Genomic DNA, 19,165 nt, shown 5'->3' with positions numbered 1-19,165 from the left:
CTACCTGTAGGATCAAATACAGAGTGTTAAAAGACATGATATAAACAGTGTAAATTTGGCTGACCCCACTTGACATTGGAAATGGCTAAATGCACAGGACAAGCAATGGGTATGAGCTATGCCAACATCCTGATTGTAGGAATTTAAGACCAACACACCGGACTGAGTTGCTCAAGTTGTTCCAGTACAACTCACTGACACCTCCCTGACATAATGGGGAAAATGCCCCATTGTGTCCTATAACCAAGACAAATAAATCTAACTCAGTAAAATTTCTCTCCAATCATCTTCCTCACAACTATCACCAAAATGAGGGACAGAATCATCAGTAGTGTCATAAGTGACCTGTAGAGAATTAATGTCCAAGGGAGTTCAACCATTTATGCAATGCTATTTCAACAGAAACTTCAAAAAAAGTATAAATACAAATATAAATATCCCTATCAAATTTGACCCCAAGATCATCTCTTAAGCATATATCCATGCCATCCTATTTCCAACTCTGTAACATTGCCCATCTCAACTCCTGCCTCAGCTCTTCTGCTGCTGAAACTTCTATCTATGCCTTTGTTACTCCTAGACCTGACTATTCCAATGCACCTCTGGCCATCCTCTCACATTTTACCCTCCTTAAACTTGATGTGACCCAAAGCCCTGCTGCTGTATTCCAATTCACATCAAATGCCCTTCACCTATCATCTCTGCATTTGCTGAGCTACACTGGTTCCCAGTTAAAACAATGCATTGATTTTAAAATTCTCACCTTTCTTTTTCAAATCCATTCTTTAATTGTAAACTCCTCTAGTTCTGTAATCCTTTAAAATATCTGTGCTGCTCTAAGTTTAGCCTGTGGAGCATCCCTGATTTAATGATTTCTCCATTGGTGGCTGTTACTTCAGCTGCCTAGGCTGCAAGCTCTCGAATTTCATCTCTCCACCTCTACCTCACTCTCTTCCTTCAAGGCGCTCCTTAAAGCCTATGTCTTTGACCCAATGTTTGCTCTCCTGCCTTAATACTTAATGTGGCTTGATGTCATTCTACCGCCATTTGTGGGGGTTCCATTCCCACAAATATGAACTTACGTATATGCAGATGCAGCACATGCACAAGGCATACTTTTTATGTGAGAACAACTTGCAAAAGGTGAGAATTAACTAAATCATGGGTGACTGAAGTTTTGGGACAATGAACTGTGATTACATGTACAACTACATTAGTATGGTTAAACACATTTGTGATAGAGGTGGTTGAAAACAACAGGAGTTAACTGCATTTCATTTTAAAATGTTTCTGTAAAGCACTTTGGGATGTTTTATTACATATGAGATATGTTTCTCATGAGATATTGTTTCAGGTTGTTATAAATTAAAACTCATCTCTCTTACTCACTGACACTTCAGTTCCAAAACTCATCATTACCTTAATGGGTAAACGCGCAAAGTGCCTACGGAGAGGTGATAATACTGTAACGATCCTTGATATTAAGGCAGTGTTTGACTAACTGTGGCTCCAATAACTTCTATCAATACTAATATCAATTGTACTCAATGGTTGGACTCATCCATGACATAAAGGAAGAGATATCTGGCTGTCATAGATGTGACCAAATTCAGTTCAGATATCTTACAAACACATTAACGCATCATTTTTAAGAACATAAGAACATAAGAACATAAGAAATAGGAGCAGGAGTAGGCCATCTGGCCCTTCGAGCCTGCCCCGCCATTCAATAAGATCATGGCTGATCTGCCGTGGCTCAGTTCCACTTTCCCGCCCTCTCCCCATAACCCTTAATCCCCTCTCTTATCAAAAACCCATCAACCCGCTTCTTAAAAATATTTAGCGAGGCAGCCTCCACCACTTCAACGGGCAGAGAATTCCAGAGATTCACCACCCTTTGAGTGAAGAAGTTCCTCCTCAACTCCGTAAGGGTCAAAACTAAACAGTCTGAATTATTCTTTTTCCCCTTCTTCATTTTTCTCTCCACTTCTCTGGTGGACTTCTCTCACTAGATGGTTATTCTTTGCATGTGACGCTAGACAGTGAGTTTTCAACTTTTTTATATTGGGTTCCATCACAGGCAAGCGCAATCCAGTGTTCAGGCAAGATGCCTGAACACCAATTTATGGTGTTTAATTCATAGAATGGTAGACAGAGAAATCAGGAGATGGTGGGAAATGGAAGATGGTCAGAAGGAAGCAAAAGCGCAAAGAAGAGAGTGTTATAGAGTTAATGAAGGTGGGAATAAAATGGTAAGGCAGAGGTGCACAAAGAGTGCAAGGGGCAATGATGCTTCAAAACAGTTGAAAAGGGAACAAGAAGCAGACCTGTGTTACAGGACTGGAGGGCGCCAGCAGGAACTTAAGAGCTGGAGAAAGAGTAAGGCTATGAAAGGATACAATGCGAGAGCATAAGAAGCCAGTGGAGTATGGCCAAAACAGAGGCTTTGGGCTATTGCTTGCATGTATGGGTCACTCAGCTATAATCAGGAGCAGAAACCGTGACTGAATTTTTACCTTTGCACAGGACACTGATACAAAACATAACCCTCTGCCAAGATCAGCTAATTCAGCAGAGGTTAAGGGTTATAACAAGGACTTTGTCTTTTGAGTCTGCTACACAGTGCACTTACTGATAGAGTCATCAGTGGTGTTAAGTACGTTATCTTTAACAACTAGGATTTCTTTTATCCTAGCTAACTATCCAGGTAAATATGTTGGAACTGCTTGAAGTCTCTGACTCTAACTCAGAGTTATTAATGGAGGGTTCCAGGGAGCAGGGTAATATCCAATACCAATGTCTTGTGCTTGAAGAAAGGAGACTACAATGGGATGAGGAAGGAATTAGCTAAGGTAGACTAAGAGCAAAAATTTTATGGTGGGACGATTGAGGAACAGTGAAGGCCTTTCAAAGTGAGTTTTCACAGTGCTCAGCAAAAGTATATATCAGTGATGAGGAAGAACTGTAGAAAAAGAAATTATCAGCCATGAATATCTAAGGAAATAAAGGAGGGTATCAAATTGAAAGAAAATGCATACAAAGTGGGAATGATTAGTGGGAAATTAGAAGATTAGGAAATCTTTAAAGGTCAACAGAAAGCCACCACAAAAGCTATAAAGGAAAGTAAGATGGATTATGAGTCTAAACTAACTCAGAATATTAGAACAGATAGCAAAAGTTTCTACAAGATATATAAAACAAAAAAGAGTAGCTAAAGTAAACATTAGTCCTTTAGGGGATGAGAAAGGGGATGTAATAACTGGAAATGAGGAAATGGCTGAGGCATTGAACAGGTATTTTTTTGTTGGTCTTCACAGTGGAAGACACAAATAACATGCTAAAATTGATGACAAGAAGGCTGTGGCAGGTGAGGATCTAGAAACTATTATTATCACTAAAAAACTAGTGTTGGGCAAGCTAATGGGGCTAAAGGTAGGCATGTGTCCTAGCCCTGATGGAATTCATCCTAGTGTATCAAAAAAGATGGCGGGGGAAATGGCAAATGCACTAGTGGTAATTTACCAAAATTTGCTGGACTCTGGGGTGGTTCCTGCAGATCGAAAACAGCAAATCTGATGCCACTGTTTTAAAAAGGGGTAAACAAAAGGCGGGTAACGATAGGCCAGTTAGCTTAACTTCTATAGTAGGGAAAATGCTTGAATCTATCATCAAGGAAGAAATAGCAAGACATTTGGATATAAATTGTCCCATGGGAAAGACACAGCATGGGTTCATGAAGGGCAGGTCATGTTTGACTAATTTGGTGGAATTCTTTGAGAACATTACATGTGCGGTGGACAATGGGGAATCTGTGGATGTGGTGTTCCTGGATTTCTAGAAGGAATTTGACAAGATGCCGTACCAAAAGCTGCTGCATAAGATAAAGGTGACCAGTGTTACGGGTAATGTATTAGCATGGATAGAGGATTGGTTAACTAACAGAAAGCAAAGAATGTGGGTAAATGGGTGTTTTTCTGGTTGGTGACCAGTGACTGGTGGTGTACCTCAGGGATCTATGTTGGGACTGCAACTGTTTATGATTTACAAAGTTGATTTGGAGTAGGAAACTAAGTATAGTGTGTCAAAATTCACAAATGCACTAACATGAGTGGCAGAGCAAAGCGTGCAGAGGATGCTGAAATCTGCAAAGGGATATAGATAGTTCTAAGTGAGAGGGCAAGGGTCCAACAGATGCAATACAATGTTGGTAAATGTGAGGTCATCCATTTTGGTAGGAGTAACAGCAAAATGGACTATTATTTAAATGGTAAAAATATTACAGCATGCACAGCAGAGGGACCTGGGTGTCCTTGTGTATGAATCACAAGAAGTTGATTTGCAGGTGCAGCAGGTAATTAAGAAGGCAAATGGAATTTTGTCCTTCATTGCTAGAGGAATGGAATTTAAAAACTGTGAGGTTATGTTGCAGCTGTATAAAGTGATAGTGAGGTCATACCTGGAGGACTGTGTACAGTTTTGGTCTCCTTATTTGAGAAAGGATATACTGGCACTGGAGGGGGTCTAGAGTAGATTCACTAGGTTGAGTCCAGAGTTGAGTGGGTTGGCTTATGAGGAGAGTCTGAGTAGACTGAGACTATATTCATTGAAATTCAGAAGAATAAGGGGGGATCTTATAGAAATATATACGATAATGAGGGGAATAGATAAAATAAAAGCAAGGAAATTGTTTCCACTGGCAGGCGAAACTGAAACTAGGGAATGGCCTCAAAACAAGGGGGAGCAGATATAGGACTGGGTCGAGACGGAACTTCTTCACCCGAAAGGTAGTGAATCTTTGGAAATCCCTGCCCAGTGAAGCAGTTGAGACTACCTCATTAAAGGTTTTTAAGGCAAAGATAGATAAATTTTTGAACAGTAAAGGAATTAAGGATTATGGTGAGCGGGCGGGTAAATGGAGCTGAGTCCATGAAAAGATTAGCCGTGATCTTATTGAGTGGTGGAGGAGGCTCAAGAGGTCAGATGGCCTACTTCTGCTCTTAGTTCTTATATTCTTATACTTGGAATAGTTCTCCTTTGGTCCTCTTTTATTTTAACTTTAACTTTCTCTGAAATTAATTCTAGTCATTCTACTGCTTTCATCCTATTATCAAAATCTTTTACTTACTTTAGCTTTACTGCCTCCCACCTCCTATTTAACAGATTGAAGATGGTGTTTTAAAATATAATTAATTGTATTAAACTAATTCGAAAACAACAGATGGCAGATACACCAGATTTGATCTCATTGCTTATCCTTGCAATGGACATGATCACACAAGTTAATGAAGTAGACTCAAAGATCCTTACTCATCCAGTTACTCAATTCCCCTGCTCTCCATCCCCTAGTGAGTGCTTGTTATTTTATTTCCAAGTGAACAAGCCACACGGACTGGCAGTCTCAGTATTTTACAGTAAAGAATGAATCATTGCACAAAGCAGCAGAACGCAACCAATTAGTGTCACATTCAACTTCTGTGGTATTTGATTGGGATGCTCAAACATCTAATTGAAAGTTCATTGATGACCCCCTACCACCACCACCACCCTCCCTCAACTTTCATAAAAGGAGAGAATACTTGTTGGTTTTGCTTTTCCTGTATATTCTAGTTCTGCTCCATGAGCAATTAATGTATATCTTCTGCCACCCACTCACCTTCATAGCATGAATTTTATTGTATTTTTACATTTGCTAAAAATAGTAAACCAAAGGCCACATTGTATTACCATATACACAGGTATTGATGTCAGTGCTCTATATTAATAAGGTAACAAATTATAATGTGGCCATTTTAAGACATGACCAGTTCAAGCTGTGGCACTCTTAGGTAAGAACTCTTAAGTGATTTCATTTTTGTTGGCAAAACCTAGACGAAAAGAGTAGGAGAAGCAACACATAGATCATGACTTGACAACCACAAAACTTGATTCACCAGTATGTTGCCTGGGTTGGAGTGTTTCAGTTATGAAGGGAGGCTCGCTGGGCTGAGGTTGTTTTCCTTAGAGCAGAGAAAGCTGAGGGGGGAATCTTATTGAGGTGTACAAAATTATAACAGACATAAATAGGGTAGAAAAGAAGAAACTTTTCTTCCTAGTAGAGGGAGCATAGATTTAAGATAAAGATCATGAAATTTAGAGGGAAGTCGAGGAAAAGCTTTCTTACCCAGAGAAGGGTGGAATCTGGAACTCACTGCCTGAAAGGGTGGTACAGCCAGGAAGCATCATGATATTTAAGAGGCTTTTAGATGAGCATTTGAAATGTCATAGCATACAAGGCTGCTGACCAAGTGCTGGAAATGGGATTGGAATAGATAGGTGCTTGATGGCCAATGGAAATATGATGGGCTGAAAGGCCTCTTTTGTGCTGTAAAACTCTATGACTATATAAAACCTGTAAGATTCTGGAGTATTGGAAGTACATATCCTGTTGGATACATATCAACTGTCAGTGCTCCATATTGACATCAATGCTTTGGGAACCAGATCAGTTTCTCAATGCTTTCTAATATAGAAATCAGTGCAAGTGAGGTCCCTTAGCCTTGTAGTTCCACACCTACCCTAATCTGACTGCCACTACACTGGGCAGCAGCCCTCTCTCCTCTCCGCATTACTTACAATACTATTGGCAGGGGTTTGGCCTTTGTATATTGTAGGAAGGAATTCTTCAGAAGTCAGTCCTGTCTACAATTCCTACCATTTGTGCTGGAGATAGTTCTAAGGAAAAAAAGAGACTCAGTGTTGTGCATTAGTAGGCAGATTCAGATAGCAACTGGCCTGACTATGAAATAGGTATACAGATGACTTTGAAAATGGAATAGAAATGGAATTGAAGGGGGAAAGGATAACAACTAGAAGTGGAACCAGATGGCAATGAAATGGAGAAGGAGACTGGCAATGAAGGAGGGGGAAATTGATTTGTGGCAATAAAGCAAAAAGGCAAATGTTCATGGAGAGAGCGAAGGCTACAGAAGTTAAGAGTTTGAGGAAGGAGGAAGATATAGCTGCAATGGAGGAAGAAGTATATTGAACATTAAATGAGAGAATGTGGGGAGGAAGAATACCAGAAAGAACAGGAATGGGAAGAAATGCAAATGGTAGTGGAGTGGAAGTAGGAGAAAAATACTCATTAAAATTGAGCAAGAGAAGGGAAAGGGTTTCGGGTTGGATTTTGACGTTATGCAACAACATAAAAGGGGGTAGCAAATCAGCAGCCTGTATTACATCTCCTCCCACGTTCACTTTCATTGAAGTCAATTGAAATAAAAACCCACAAAGACGGTGTTATGATTCAAACTGATGCTACCACTGGCCAAGTTGGGTCCCAGATTGCAATCTGATTTGATAGATTTTAGATTTTAGAAACTGTGGAGGGTAGTTACTGAACAGATTCACATGAGTTTGCTGATGAACATCCAACAGAAGAATAAAATGTTTATTAATCAAGAAAAATAAACTCTCTTGGACTGGAAATAAAGTTGAGAGGATTTCAATACAAACACCAGTGAGTCAAATATTGTTCCCTCATTCCAGCTACTGGGGTAGTTCTCACAAAACAATTCTAAGGGGGAAGCGATCTTACCCTGCTGGTTTGTGACTGATTTCTTACCTCTCGCAATCTTACTGGCACTGAATATTTGGCGCAATCAGCCACGCGCCCATTTTCGGCGCAAGGCTGAATAACTTAATTAAATTATATTAAAATCTGCGATCACGGTGGCACAAGGATGAGCACTGCTGCCTCACAGCGCCAGGGATCTGGGTTCAATTCCCAGCTTGGGTCACTGTCTTATGGAGTTTGCACGTTCTCCCCATGTCTGCATGGATTTCCTCCTGGTGTTCTGGTTTCCCCTCACTGTCCAGAGATATGCAGGTTAGATAGCTTGGCCATGCTAAATTGCCCCTTAGTGTCAGAGGGACCAGCCAGGGTGTAAATGTATGGAGTTATGGAAATAGGGCATGGATGGGATTGTGGTCAGTACAGACTTGATGGGCGAAATGGCCTCTTTCTGCACTGTAAGGTTCTATTTTTCTATGATTAATTTAACAAACCCAGGATGGTATTGCCAGGCTTACTTGCGTCTGTGGCCCTGCCAGGAGAGATTCACTCCGATGAGGATCACAGTTGGTCATCAGCAACATGGACCAGTCGTGATGGCCTCTCCGGTAGAACCACTGAGGCCACCTGGGGAGGTTGGGGAGGTGCCCCTTGGGCAGTGCCAGCCTGGCACCCTGACACTGCCCACTGGGCACCGGCATTGCCAAGAAGGCGGGGCCACAGGGCGTGGGGCCGCTGCGTGCTCAGCATCAAGGATCAGTGGGGGGCAGGGGGACAATCAGAACTGGCATTGGGGCGGGACAGTCAGTGGCCGATCACGGATGGAGGGGGATCGGTCTGGGTGGGAGGGGGACGTTCGTTCCAGGTGGGTGGGGAAGGTGAAAGGCCACAGGGCCCCGCGATAGCTGTCAGGATGCTTTGTGGAGGCCATGGAAGTAAGCTGACAGCAGAAGGGGATGAGTGACAGGTCTGTGCTGCTAGAGACGTGCACATGCGCAATGATGCCCTCTACTGCTCCCAGCTAGTGTTTGGGAGACTTAAGACCCACCCCCTCCCTCTGCAGTCAAGAAACTATTTCTGCTGCTTTTTCATTCACTGAGTGCATAAGGTTGCAATTTTGCACGTGCCCAAAGAAACGATCTGAAACTTTCCCAGTTTCACCCCAATCCTGGACTTAAAACTTTTGGTAAAATCACCTCCTATGTGGGAAAATATGAGGTTTTCTTGCCTGTTTTTTTAGCAACGTGAGTCTTGATAATTTACAGCACTCGATGAAATGCAAAGGCCATCAAGCAAATCATGCTGGGGGCAGAGCTTAAACCAGTGAGAGAGGCTTGCAGCAGAGTGCTCAGGGGCCCATCACACTTTGACCCCCATTGACATAGCCCTCTCCCCCATGAGAAAGGCTGGCCTTCCCCCACCCCGGACATCGCTGGCCTCCTGATGGTCCCCCTTTCACCAGCCTCCCGATCATCAGCTCTGACCCCACCCCCACAATTGCCAGCCTGTCAAACAGCAGCCACCCAATTTCCTACCTCAAACACCACCCCCACAACCCAATCACCAGACTCCTGATCAGCAACCCCGATTGCTAGCCACCCCCCCCCCGCCCCCCAACTGGGAGTCCCCTCTTCCCTCCTACCTACTACCAATCTGTCTCTGCCACTTCTGGCTCCACCCCCTTGGCACTGCCTGTGCCAGATATGCACTGCCACTTTGCCAGACTGGCAGTGCCAGAATGCCTGGTGGCAATGCCAGGGTCTCAGGATGACAGTGTTAGCCTGGCACTGCCTAAGGGGCACTGCCCATCTGACCTCAACCTCCTGAGGTACCTCAATGGCCTCCAGTCCCACTGGCGAGGCCATCACACCTGATCCCCGCTGCTGTGGACCAGCTGATCCCCGTTGGTATGGATCTCCACCGGCGAGGTCGGAAAGCCAAATGAGCCTGGACAATAGCTTCACTAAACACGTTGAAATGAGCTGCTGAATATTTGATTTGAATATACATAAATCAGCCTCGTGCTGGGGAACAGTGTGGGCCTGATTGCGTATAAAAAAATGGCCAGGAAGAATTGCGACCTACTGGACACTGGGCACAAATCCAATTTTTTTGGGTCCTGCTGAAAATCTCAACCATAGTAGCAGGGCAGGAAAATCACGCCCAATATCTTTACAGATACGTATAAATTCATAAGGATAACACAAATTACACAGTATATCTTACACTCCAATATTTACAGTAAGTATGCAGTCATAAGAACATAAGAAATAGGAGCAGGAGTAGGCCATCTAGCCCATCGAGCCTGCCCCACCATTCAATAAGATCATGGCTGATCTGTTGTGGCTCAGTTCCACATTCCCGCCCTCTCCCCATAACCCTTAATCCCCTTGCCTATCAAAAACCTATCAACCCGTGTCTTAAAAATATTGAGTGAGGCAGCCTCCACCACTTCAACGGGCAGAGAATTCCAGAGATTCACCACCCTTTGAGTGAAGAAGTTCCTCCTCAACTCCATTCTAAACCGCCCCCCCCCCCCCTTTATCTTGAGGCTGTGCCCTCTAGTCCTACTGTCCTTTCTGAGCGGGAAGAGCCTCTCCACCTCTATCCTATCCATCCCATTCAACATCTTATACGTCTCAATGAGATCTCCCCTCATTCTTCCAAACTCTAACAAGTACACGCCTAGTTTATTCAGCCTCTCCTCATAGCTCAACCCCCTCAACTCCGGTATCAGCCTAGTAAACCTTCTCTGCACTCCCTCCAAGGCCAAAATATCCTTGCGTAAGTGCGGCGACCAAAACTGCACACAGTACTCCAGCTGCGGCCTCACCAGTGCCCTGTACAGCTGCAGCAAGACCTCCCTACTTTTATATTCAACCCCCCTCGCAATGAAGGCCAGCATCCCATTCGCCTTCCTGACCACCTGCTGCACCTGCAGGCTGGGTTTTTGCGACTCATGCACAAGGACCCCGAGGTCCCTCTGTACTGTCGCCTGCTGCAGTTTTTCACCACGTAAGTAATAGTCCTTCCTACCATTATTCTTACCAAAGTGGACAACCTCACATTTGCCAACGTTAAATTCCATTTGCCAGTTCCTGGCCCATTCGCCCAGCCTATCTAGATCCTTCTGCAGACTCTCCACACCCTCCGCACAATTTGCCGTTCCACCAATCTTGGTGTCATCAGCAAATTTCGACACCATACACTCGGTTCCCTCCTCCAGATCATCTATATAAATGGTGAATAGCTGAGGCCCCAGCACCGACCCGTGGGGCACTCCACTAGTCACCAACCTCCAATCCGAATAGCACCCATTGACCCCCACTCTCTGCCTCCTATTTGACAGCCAATCCTCTATCCACGCCAACACCCTACCCCCAACTCCATGCCCCCTGACCTTCTGTAATAACCTCTTATGAGGCACCTTGTCAAATGCCTTCTGAAAATCAAGAAACACCACATCCACCAGCTCTCCTCTATCCACCGCCCTAGACACATCCTCATAGAACTCCAATAAATTCGTCAGACACGACTTCCCCTTAACGAAACCGTACTGTGTCTGCTCTACCAAACAATTCTCCTCAAGATGCCTCGCTATTTTCTCCTTGATCACGGATTCTAACATTTTTCCTACAACAGATGTTAAACTAACCGGCCTATAATTCCCCGCCTTTTGCCTGCCACCCTTCTTAAACAACGGCGTAACATTAGCCATTTTCCAATCTTCCGGCACTTCCCCGGAATCCAGTGAGGTTTGGAAAATAACCACCGAGGCATCCACTATCACCTCTGCCATTTCCTTCCGAACCCTTGGATGCATTCCATCCGGTCCTGGGGACTTGTCCGTGTAAGCTAATAGGAAATTTTTGTCAGACACTCTAAAATCACGCAACAGATATCACCAAAGCAGATTCCATGAATTTCTCATCAACCCCTCCACATGCTTGTTACACTATGAGCAAACCGGTCTCACTTGAACTCTGTTTATCTCGTGAGCATATATATGAACAAGGAGCAGGTGTACACCATTCAGCCTCTCTAACGATTTAGTAAGATCAAGGCTGATTTGATAGTAACCTCAAATCTACAGCTAGCGTATCCCTGATCAGCTATCATCCACTTGCTACCAAGAATCTATCCCCCTTTGCCTTCAAAATATTCAAAGATTTTGCTTCCATTACTTTTTCAGGAAGAGAGTTCCAAAAACGCCTGAACATCTGCATGAAAATATGTTGCCTCATCTCTGTTTTAAATGGGCAACCCCCAGGTCTAGATTCTCCCACAAGACGAAACATCCTGTCGATATCCATCCTGAAAATACCCTCAGGATCTTATATGTGTCACTCTTTCTCTTCTGAACTCCAGTGGATACAAGTCTAGCTTGTCTAACCTTTCCTCATAAGACAACCTACCCATTTCAAGTATTAGTATGGTAAACCTCTTCTGAATGGCTTTGAATACATTTACAATCTCCCTTAAATAAGGTGGCAATACTGTACACAGTAATTCAAATGTGGTCTCACTAGTGCCATGTACAACTGAAACATAACCTCCCTACTTTTGTATTCCATTCCCCTCACAATAAATGCTAACATTCTACTTCTGTACCTATTTACTAGCCTTTTGTGATTCATGCAAAAGGACATCCTTATACCTCTGCACCTCAGAGCTCTGCAATCTCTCACAATTTAAATAATATGTTTCTTCTTTATTATTTTTGCCAAAATGGACAATTTCACATTTTTCCACGTCTTACTCCATTTGCCAGATCTTTGCCCATTCACTTAACCTATCAGTGTTTTTGTAGCCTTCTTAAGTCCTCTTCAGAACTTACTTTCCTCATGAGGGTTTCCAATGTCCATGCTCAAAGAATTCACTTGGAATTCTCTCCCAAGCGACACTTTTAGTTATCTTCAACAAGGGTCCACCTCTGGGGTTTCAATCTCTTTCTATTGTTCCTTTCCCCTTGAATCTCTGTGCATTCAGGCTTCATCTTCCACACACACTTTCAGATATTCAGCCAAGCTGAGCAGAATACTACACTGCAAAGTTATGTAGTAAGTTCACTCAAAGGGTGGTGAATCTCTGGAATTCTCTGCCCGTTGAAGTGGTGGAGGCTACCTCGCTAAATATTTTTAAGAAGCGGGTTGATGGGTTTTTGATAAGAGAGGGGATTAAGGGTTATGGGGAGAGGGCGGGAATGTGGAACTGAGCCACGACAGATCAGCCATGATCTTATTGAATGGCGGGGCAGGCTCGAAGGGCCAGATGGCCTACTCCTGCTCCTATTTCTTATGTTCTTATATAAGGAATCACCAACCTTTGGTTATCTTCTGGGATCTTCTGGCTTCTTTCAAGGCTACTTTGTTTTAAGTCTGCTCCCATCAGCTCTGGCTCTTTAATTTGGAGTATTTTCCTCTGCTCCTTTCTTTTAACTTCAGTTAACAGGTCCTGTTTCAGATTTGTGTCTTTGTCCCTTAAATAAACTGTCTTCTTGGAATCTTTCTCTGTCCCACAACCTGGTTTGGGACCTTCTCTTTGCCCCCCTCCCATGTCCCATTCCTCTGGGCATATTTCCAGAATGGCATTCCTCTTCCCAATCACTTAACTTTCTTTACATTCTTCTTCACTTTCTTCCTTTTCTTTTCTTTCTGCTCCGGTGCACAGTGCTGGTTTCCGATATAAATATAGTTCCGATATAGTTCAAAAACAAACTGCAGATGTATCTGTTCAGGGGCTGTTTCTATTCTGGAAATGAAAATTGCCCAACTGCGCTTGCCAGCCAATCTCCAGATGGCACATTCATAGAAAACTTAAAAATGATAAAATAAAAACCCACCAAAGACGCATATACAACCAATCTATGACTGATGCCTAATGCACAAAGCCTTCCAAGGCCTACTGGAAACTACAGTTTCCAGCCTCTGAACTCTAGCCACAAGGGAAGTTTCATTTTTTTTTCCTGGCTTTGTCACAATATAAATGAAATAAATTTCATGTAACCCATTTTACTCAAAATATAAAGTCAAAATCCACTCCTCTGTGCTATATTAACCAATAAGTCATGCACATGCAAGTTTCAGTATAGGCTACTCATCACAAAGAATAAGTGGCTACAATCCTCTTCATATCCCTATATCACCTTTTGTATAGCCAGTCATGTCATCCTTCATCAGTCTCTCTATCTTGGTTCACCTCCTTAGCCTCTACAGACCTCCATTTTCAGCTGCTCTAAATTTGCTGGTAGATATATCACAATGTTCACTCCTTAATACACTCACCTCCAACGTTCCCCAAGATTCAATCCTCTCCTCATCAATAGCTGGCCCTTTGGAGATATTACCTATATGGAAGCAACATTCAGATGCATGTCAGAGATAGTTTTACATCTTTCCCACCAACTTTAATTCCATGACAGTTACGATCTTGTAACATTCAATACACAACATCAAGTTGTGGGTAAAATTGACTCTCTGCAGCCCAGCATCATCACGGCCAGAACTTTCCGATCTATTCCCTGAAAGAAACTCTGGACCATAGCCTTCAATCTCATCCCCTGGACACTTACTCAAAGATCAGTTTACCTATCACCAATCCTTGTCAACTTTTAAAATCTTCCCATATCTTATAATGCCCTAACTTTGAAAGCCTGTCCAGCCTTACAACCTTGCTCCTCCAATGCTCTTCTAAAATGTAATTACTCCTCCTTCTGCTTTGCCAGTGGTGGCCAGGGATTCAACATGGTGTATTGGGTAAACATATAGTCCAATCACATTCCCGAACTCTCTTCCAAAACCCTTTTCTCCTGTCACAGCTCTCCTTACCTTCAAAATCAGCCACTTCCCCTCATCCGGTTCCTGCCTCTCCTCCTATTTCTGCTCAAGTTTTCTGATTCCAAACTGTGAGTCACTTTGGGATTTTTTCTCTATTAAAAGTACAATGTAAAAGTAAAGTCATTGGGAACCTGGGTAATTTCATTCTCTTTAGCTCAGATATATTGATACTAATTTAAGCACACTCACTATTTCAATCAGCCAATTCAGGACACTTGGGAAACAACCTAGAATTTTTGAGATGACACACATCAGCATTGGACTGTGTGTTTACCTGCTGACCATGGGAAGCTTCAGTACCCAGTTTCAGACCTATTTTCAAGTCCATTTGTAATGTTATATCAGAAAAAATAATGTAGCATTTATCGAGGGCGTGGTTAGAACATACAACTCACAAACACAAGGAGAATTGAGGTGAAATGCATGGATACACTTAGTGGAAACTAGATAAATACATGAGAGAGAAAGAAATAGTAGGTTATGCCAATAGAATTAGACAAAAGAAAGTGGGCGGCGGTTTATGTAGAGCATGAGCCAGTTTTGTGTTCTGCAAATTCTATGCTATGATGAGAGTACATTGAACTTTCTTCAGTTTTTATCTGACTGCCTGGAGGCAAAACAAGGAAAAGTGAAGATGTATCCATGCATTATACATGCAATTGTTCACTGCTGAATTATTTTGCTTCTCTTTGAACAGGGAGAAGTTGGCCCAACTGGTCTGAAGGGTGAGAAAGGAGATCCTGGACTTTCAGTAAGTAACCTTGGGGAAAGGTTAAGGAGTACAGTGAGCCGGGACACTTGCCTTTTATCCTGAGTTCCTTGTATCCAAGGCTGGCAGTAAAAATAGAAGTCTGTTTGGTCATGTGATCACTTTTGCCCTCCATCCCTTCACAGACCTCCCTTTTAGTTCTATACCCCCCAGACCTTCCCCCCAACTTGTACCTTGCTTATTGATTGGTATTTCTCTAATTTCTTCCATTTTTGATCATCAGCCTGAAATCCTAACTCTGTTTCTTTTCCCACTAATGCTGCCTGACCTGCTGAGTGTTTACAGCATTATCTCTTATTTCATATTTCCAGCATTGACAGTATTTTTGGGTTAAAAATCCCCCCTTTCTCTCAGGCCATTGTAAACATATAAGAAGTTTCTGATGGCCAATTCTCATTTCGTCTGTTTTTTTTTAATGAATGGTACAAAACTAGCTGGGAGGATTGTGGAATCTATCTCTTTAAGACAGTACAGCAGAACAGGGTCACTTGACTTGAGAGACTAATAGGAACCGAGAATGAGTGATCCCCCAAGGGGTGGAGTCCTCTCTCAGGTAGAATACTTCTGGAAGCAATGTAGTATGCATGTAAGGACTGCAGCAGCCAGGGTAGGCTTGGCTGTGAATTCCTGTACATAGTTTATCTTTATCGATAAATACCTTTTGTTCCTAACAAAGTCTGAAGTATCTTGACAATGTCAAAAATGTGCCATTCCATTACACTGGCCTTCCCAATGCTGCCAGTTTGGCCATAGTAGCTACAGTAATGTAGTGGTTATACTGAACTAGCAGCTCTGAGGTTGTGAGTTTCTCAGCATAAAAAGCTGTAAAATTAATTTTGGTAAATCGGATAAATTGTGGGATTGCATTAATGAAACTGCCTCTGAAAACTGCTGGCTAGCCATAAAAAATAATTCAATCAGTGCAGTAATGTATTTGAGGAAAGGGAATGCTTAAGGCATAGGCTGTTTGGTTCACATCCATATTGTGTGGTTAATCATAGCTGTTTGATTTGGCAAAGTTGTACCAACAATGGGCATGAGCAATAAGTGTGGCCTGAGCAGTGCTAACCACATGCTCCTACTCATTGGTCTACTTTTCACCCAAAAAGTATCTTCCTCTGTCCAAAAAAAAGTAGGTTGCTACTGATGAAACTCTTTTCAAAATGTCAAACGAAGGGGTAACTTACTAGGCTTAAGAACCAAAGTTCTAGAGGGGAGCAGCCATATACTATTTATTATTGTTAACTCCTTTTGCCTTTAATGGCTGCTCTGCATTGTAATGCAGAACATCTAGATGAAGCAACAGCACTTTTAACCAAGCCCAGATTGACAAGGGGGTGTACTCTGATTTTACATTGAATTACCTTTATACTTCTTTCTTTTATATAGGCAGTGAAAATCTATGAGATTTTTAATGATTCAATGGTGCCCATTCTGAATGGCATGGTGCTAAGTCATCTCAGAGCAGCTTCAGTCTGTGCTAAGATCACCGGTTTCAGACGGATGGATGATTTCTGTCCTAAGGGAGAGTGAAGATTAGCCAAAATTATTTTCTCCTAGTTATATCAGATGACCAATTTGAAAGTACATGAGTGTGAATGTCAGCTCTGATGGCTTCCTACCTCACAATCAAATAGGTTGACAGCTCTGAGCTCACTGTTTGGGGCAGGGATTGAAGAACTGTCTTTGGAACCATGATACCTTGGGACATCCTGGGATCATGAAAGGTGTTCTGTGAATACAACTCTTCATATTTAACATTTGTCTGTAGGAAGAAGAAGTGAAAGAAGTTGTCAGAAAAGAAATGAGTGACAAATGTGGTAAGTGAATGAATCAATGTTACTGTGGCCTTGAAAGTAAAATGAGATTTTTATAGAAAACAATTCTGAAATGGGTTCACAATATGCCAACGCAAAGTCAGCAGGAGTATGTGTTTTCATGTATGTGTGCAAATGCAATTTATCAACATAATAGTTACATCTATCATTAAAGCTCTAACAATTCTTATTACTAACAGGACCCAATAGGCAACAATTCCCCAGGCATTATGTTTGTTCCATATTGCAGGTGGAATCTGTGCATAATTGAATATTACAGAAGCACGAACCCTCAAACTAACATATAAAAAGAAAATTGGATCTCTTTGCATTTACGTATAATGAGAGGTAATGCAGTCTTATTAAAAGACTGCACATGTAAAAGATTCAGACTTTAATAATTACTTAAAGGTCAGGATGCTTCATAATGTGATTTTTTTTTCCTCAACTGCCTTTCAAACTGAACTTGGGAATTCAATGATTCACCATATTTAAAGCTGTACTCCAGTTTCTCCAATGGGTTGGTTGTTGCAGTCAGAATGTATTTAAGTCACGTGAGCAGATGAAATCAGGCTTCACTGTCAAAATATTTGATCTGAATCAAATAGGTGTAAGTTTTTATTGGAACTTCTCTGAGTACTCACACACAAAGGAGGGGAAAAAAATCACTTCTGGCTGACTCTTATTGGAAACTATCATAGAATAGAATCATAGAATCTCTACAGTGCAGAAGGAGGTCATTCGGCCCATTGAATCTTCACTGACTGCAATCCCACCCGGGCCCTATCCCCATAACCTCGGATATTTACCTTTCTAATCCCTCTGACACTAAGGGGCAATTTTGCATGGCCAATCAACCTAACCTGCACATCTTCGGACTGTGGGAGAAAACCGGAGTACCCAGAGGAAACTCATACAGACACAGGGATAACTTGCAAACTCACACAGACAGTTACCAAAGGCCAGAATCGACCTGGGTCTCTGGCACAGTGAGTAAGCAGTGCTAACCACTGTGCCACTGTGTTGCCCACTGGAATTTTTACTTTTCAGGAATCAATTTGGAAGCATGGGGATTGGGGAGTGGAAATTGGAACAAAGGAAGCCCAATGTCTTCATGTTACTTTCAGGCTTTTCTCAACAGTAGTCGACATGGTGGGAGGACATTGTGCATCGAGGGTAATTAAAGCAATTAATTGGGCAATTGAGAACTTTTTGAATTTTGAAAATGACGCATAGGAACCATGGGGCATCAGGGGAATTAACAAGCTTGGCAGGCCTATTGCAAACTCTCTCTAGCAGCCACCAAGAAAGCCAGTATGATATGCCAGGGAGATTGGACCAACATGGGAAATAGCAAACAAAGCTTGGATGGGGGAAAAGGCCCGGTAGGGCATGGTGCCAAAGTGAGAAGATGGAGCAGGGGTGGTGATCGATGTAGGGGAGAAGGGAACTCTGCAGGGATTGCAATCAGGGAGGGAGAGAAGGGGGCATCTCTGCAGGGTGGGCAATCAGGGAGGAAAGAAATTCTGAAGATGGGGACGAGTGGCAAGGAGAGTCCTGATGTCTGTGGATGTGGGGGGACAAGTATAGGGGGCTATCAGTGGCAAGAGAAGCCCCGATGTCTGTGGGGCATGGTGGGGGGGGAGGGAAACCAGCACAGGCAGAGCTTGGGAGCATTCTGAAGTGCCTGGGACAAGTGGGAGGGAGCAGGAGATCTTCCAGGGAGATTGGGGTGCCTGCATAATAGCGCCCAAGAGCGCAGCAGCCGCCTTCATTTTGTGAGCTCAGGCTCCCCACGAATCCACCCATCATCCCCCACCCTCCATCCTGGTTAAACCAAGAAGTTTTTTGTAAGATCATGTCCACTGTCTCTTCAGAGTGGAATTGTCCCAAATATTATTTCCTCAGAGAGGAATAGTGGCCAATGCTCAATGTCTCCTCAAAGTTCTCAAAGTGGAAGAGTGTGCAGAAAGCAACTAGTCTCACGCATAGTACAAGACAGCACAGAAAGAAGTTATTCAATCCATCATGTCTACGTTGAGCCTTTGAAAGACTCAAAGGTCCCACTCACTTGCTCTTCCCCAAAACCCTGTAAAGTTTTGAAGTATATATCTAGATTCTTTTTGAAAGTTACTACTGGATCTGATTCCACCATCTTTTCAGGCAGTGCCTTTCAGATTAAAACTAGCAG

At 42.8% G+C, this 19,165-nt stretch overlaps 1 protein-coding gene across 1 annotated transcript in view; it reads left to right on the top strand.

Annotated features, from left to right (window-relative positions):
* The window catches only part of LOC145355625 (uncharacterized), a 190,526-nt gene that overhangs the window by 146,728 nt on the left and 24,633 nt on the right, over positions 1-19,165 (top strand). Inside the window, exons 43-44 of the mRNA XM_080207869.1 lie at positions 15,086-15,139; positions 16,929-16,977. Of these exons, the coding sequence (XP_080063995.1) occupies positions 15,086-15,139; positions 16,929-16,977 (103 nt within the window). The remainder of the gene's footprint in view (positions 1-15,085; positions 15,140-16,928; positions 16,978-19,165) is intronic.

This window comes from Carcharhinus amblyrhynchos, chromosome 19 (assembly GCF_965287045.1).
Source record: "Carcharhinus amblyrhynchos chromosome 19, sCarAmb.v2.hapA, whole genome shotgun sequence".
Classification (NCBI taxonomy): Eukaryota; Metazoa; Chordata; class Chondrichthyes; order Carcharhiniformes; family Carcharhinidae; genus Carcharhinus; species Carcharhinus amblyrhynchos.
The sequence above is the reverse complement of the archived record's forward strand: the minus strand, read 5'-3'. Positions and strand labels throughout refer to the sequence as shown.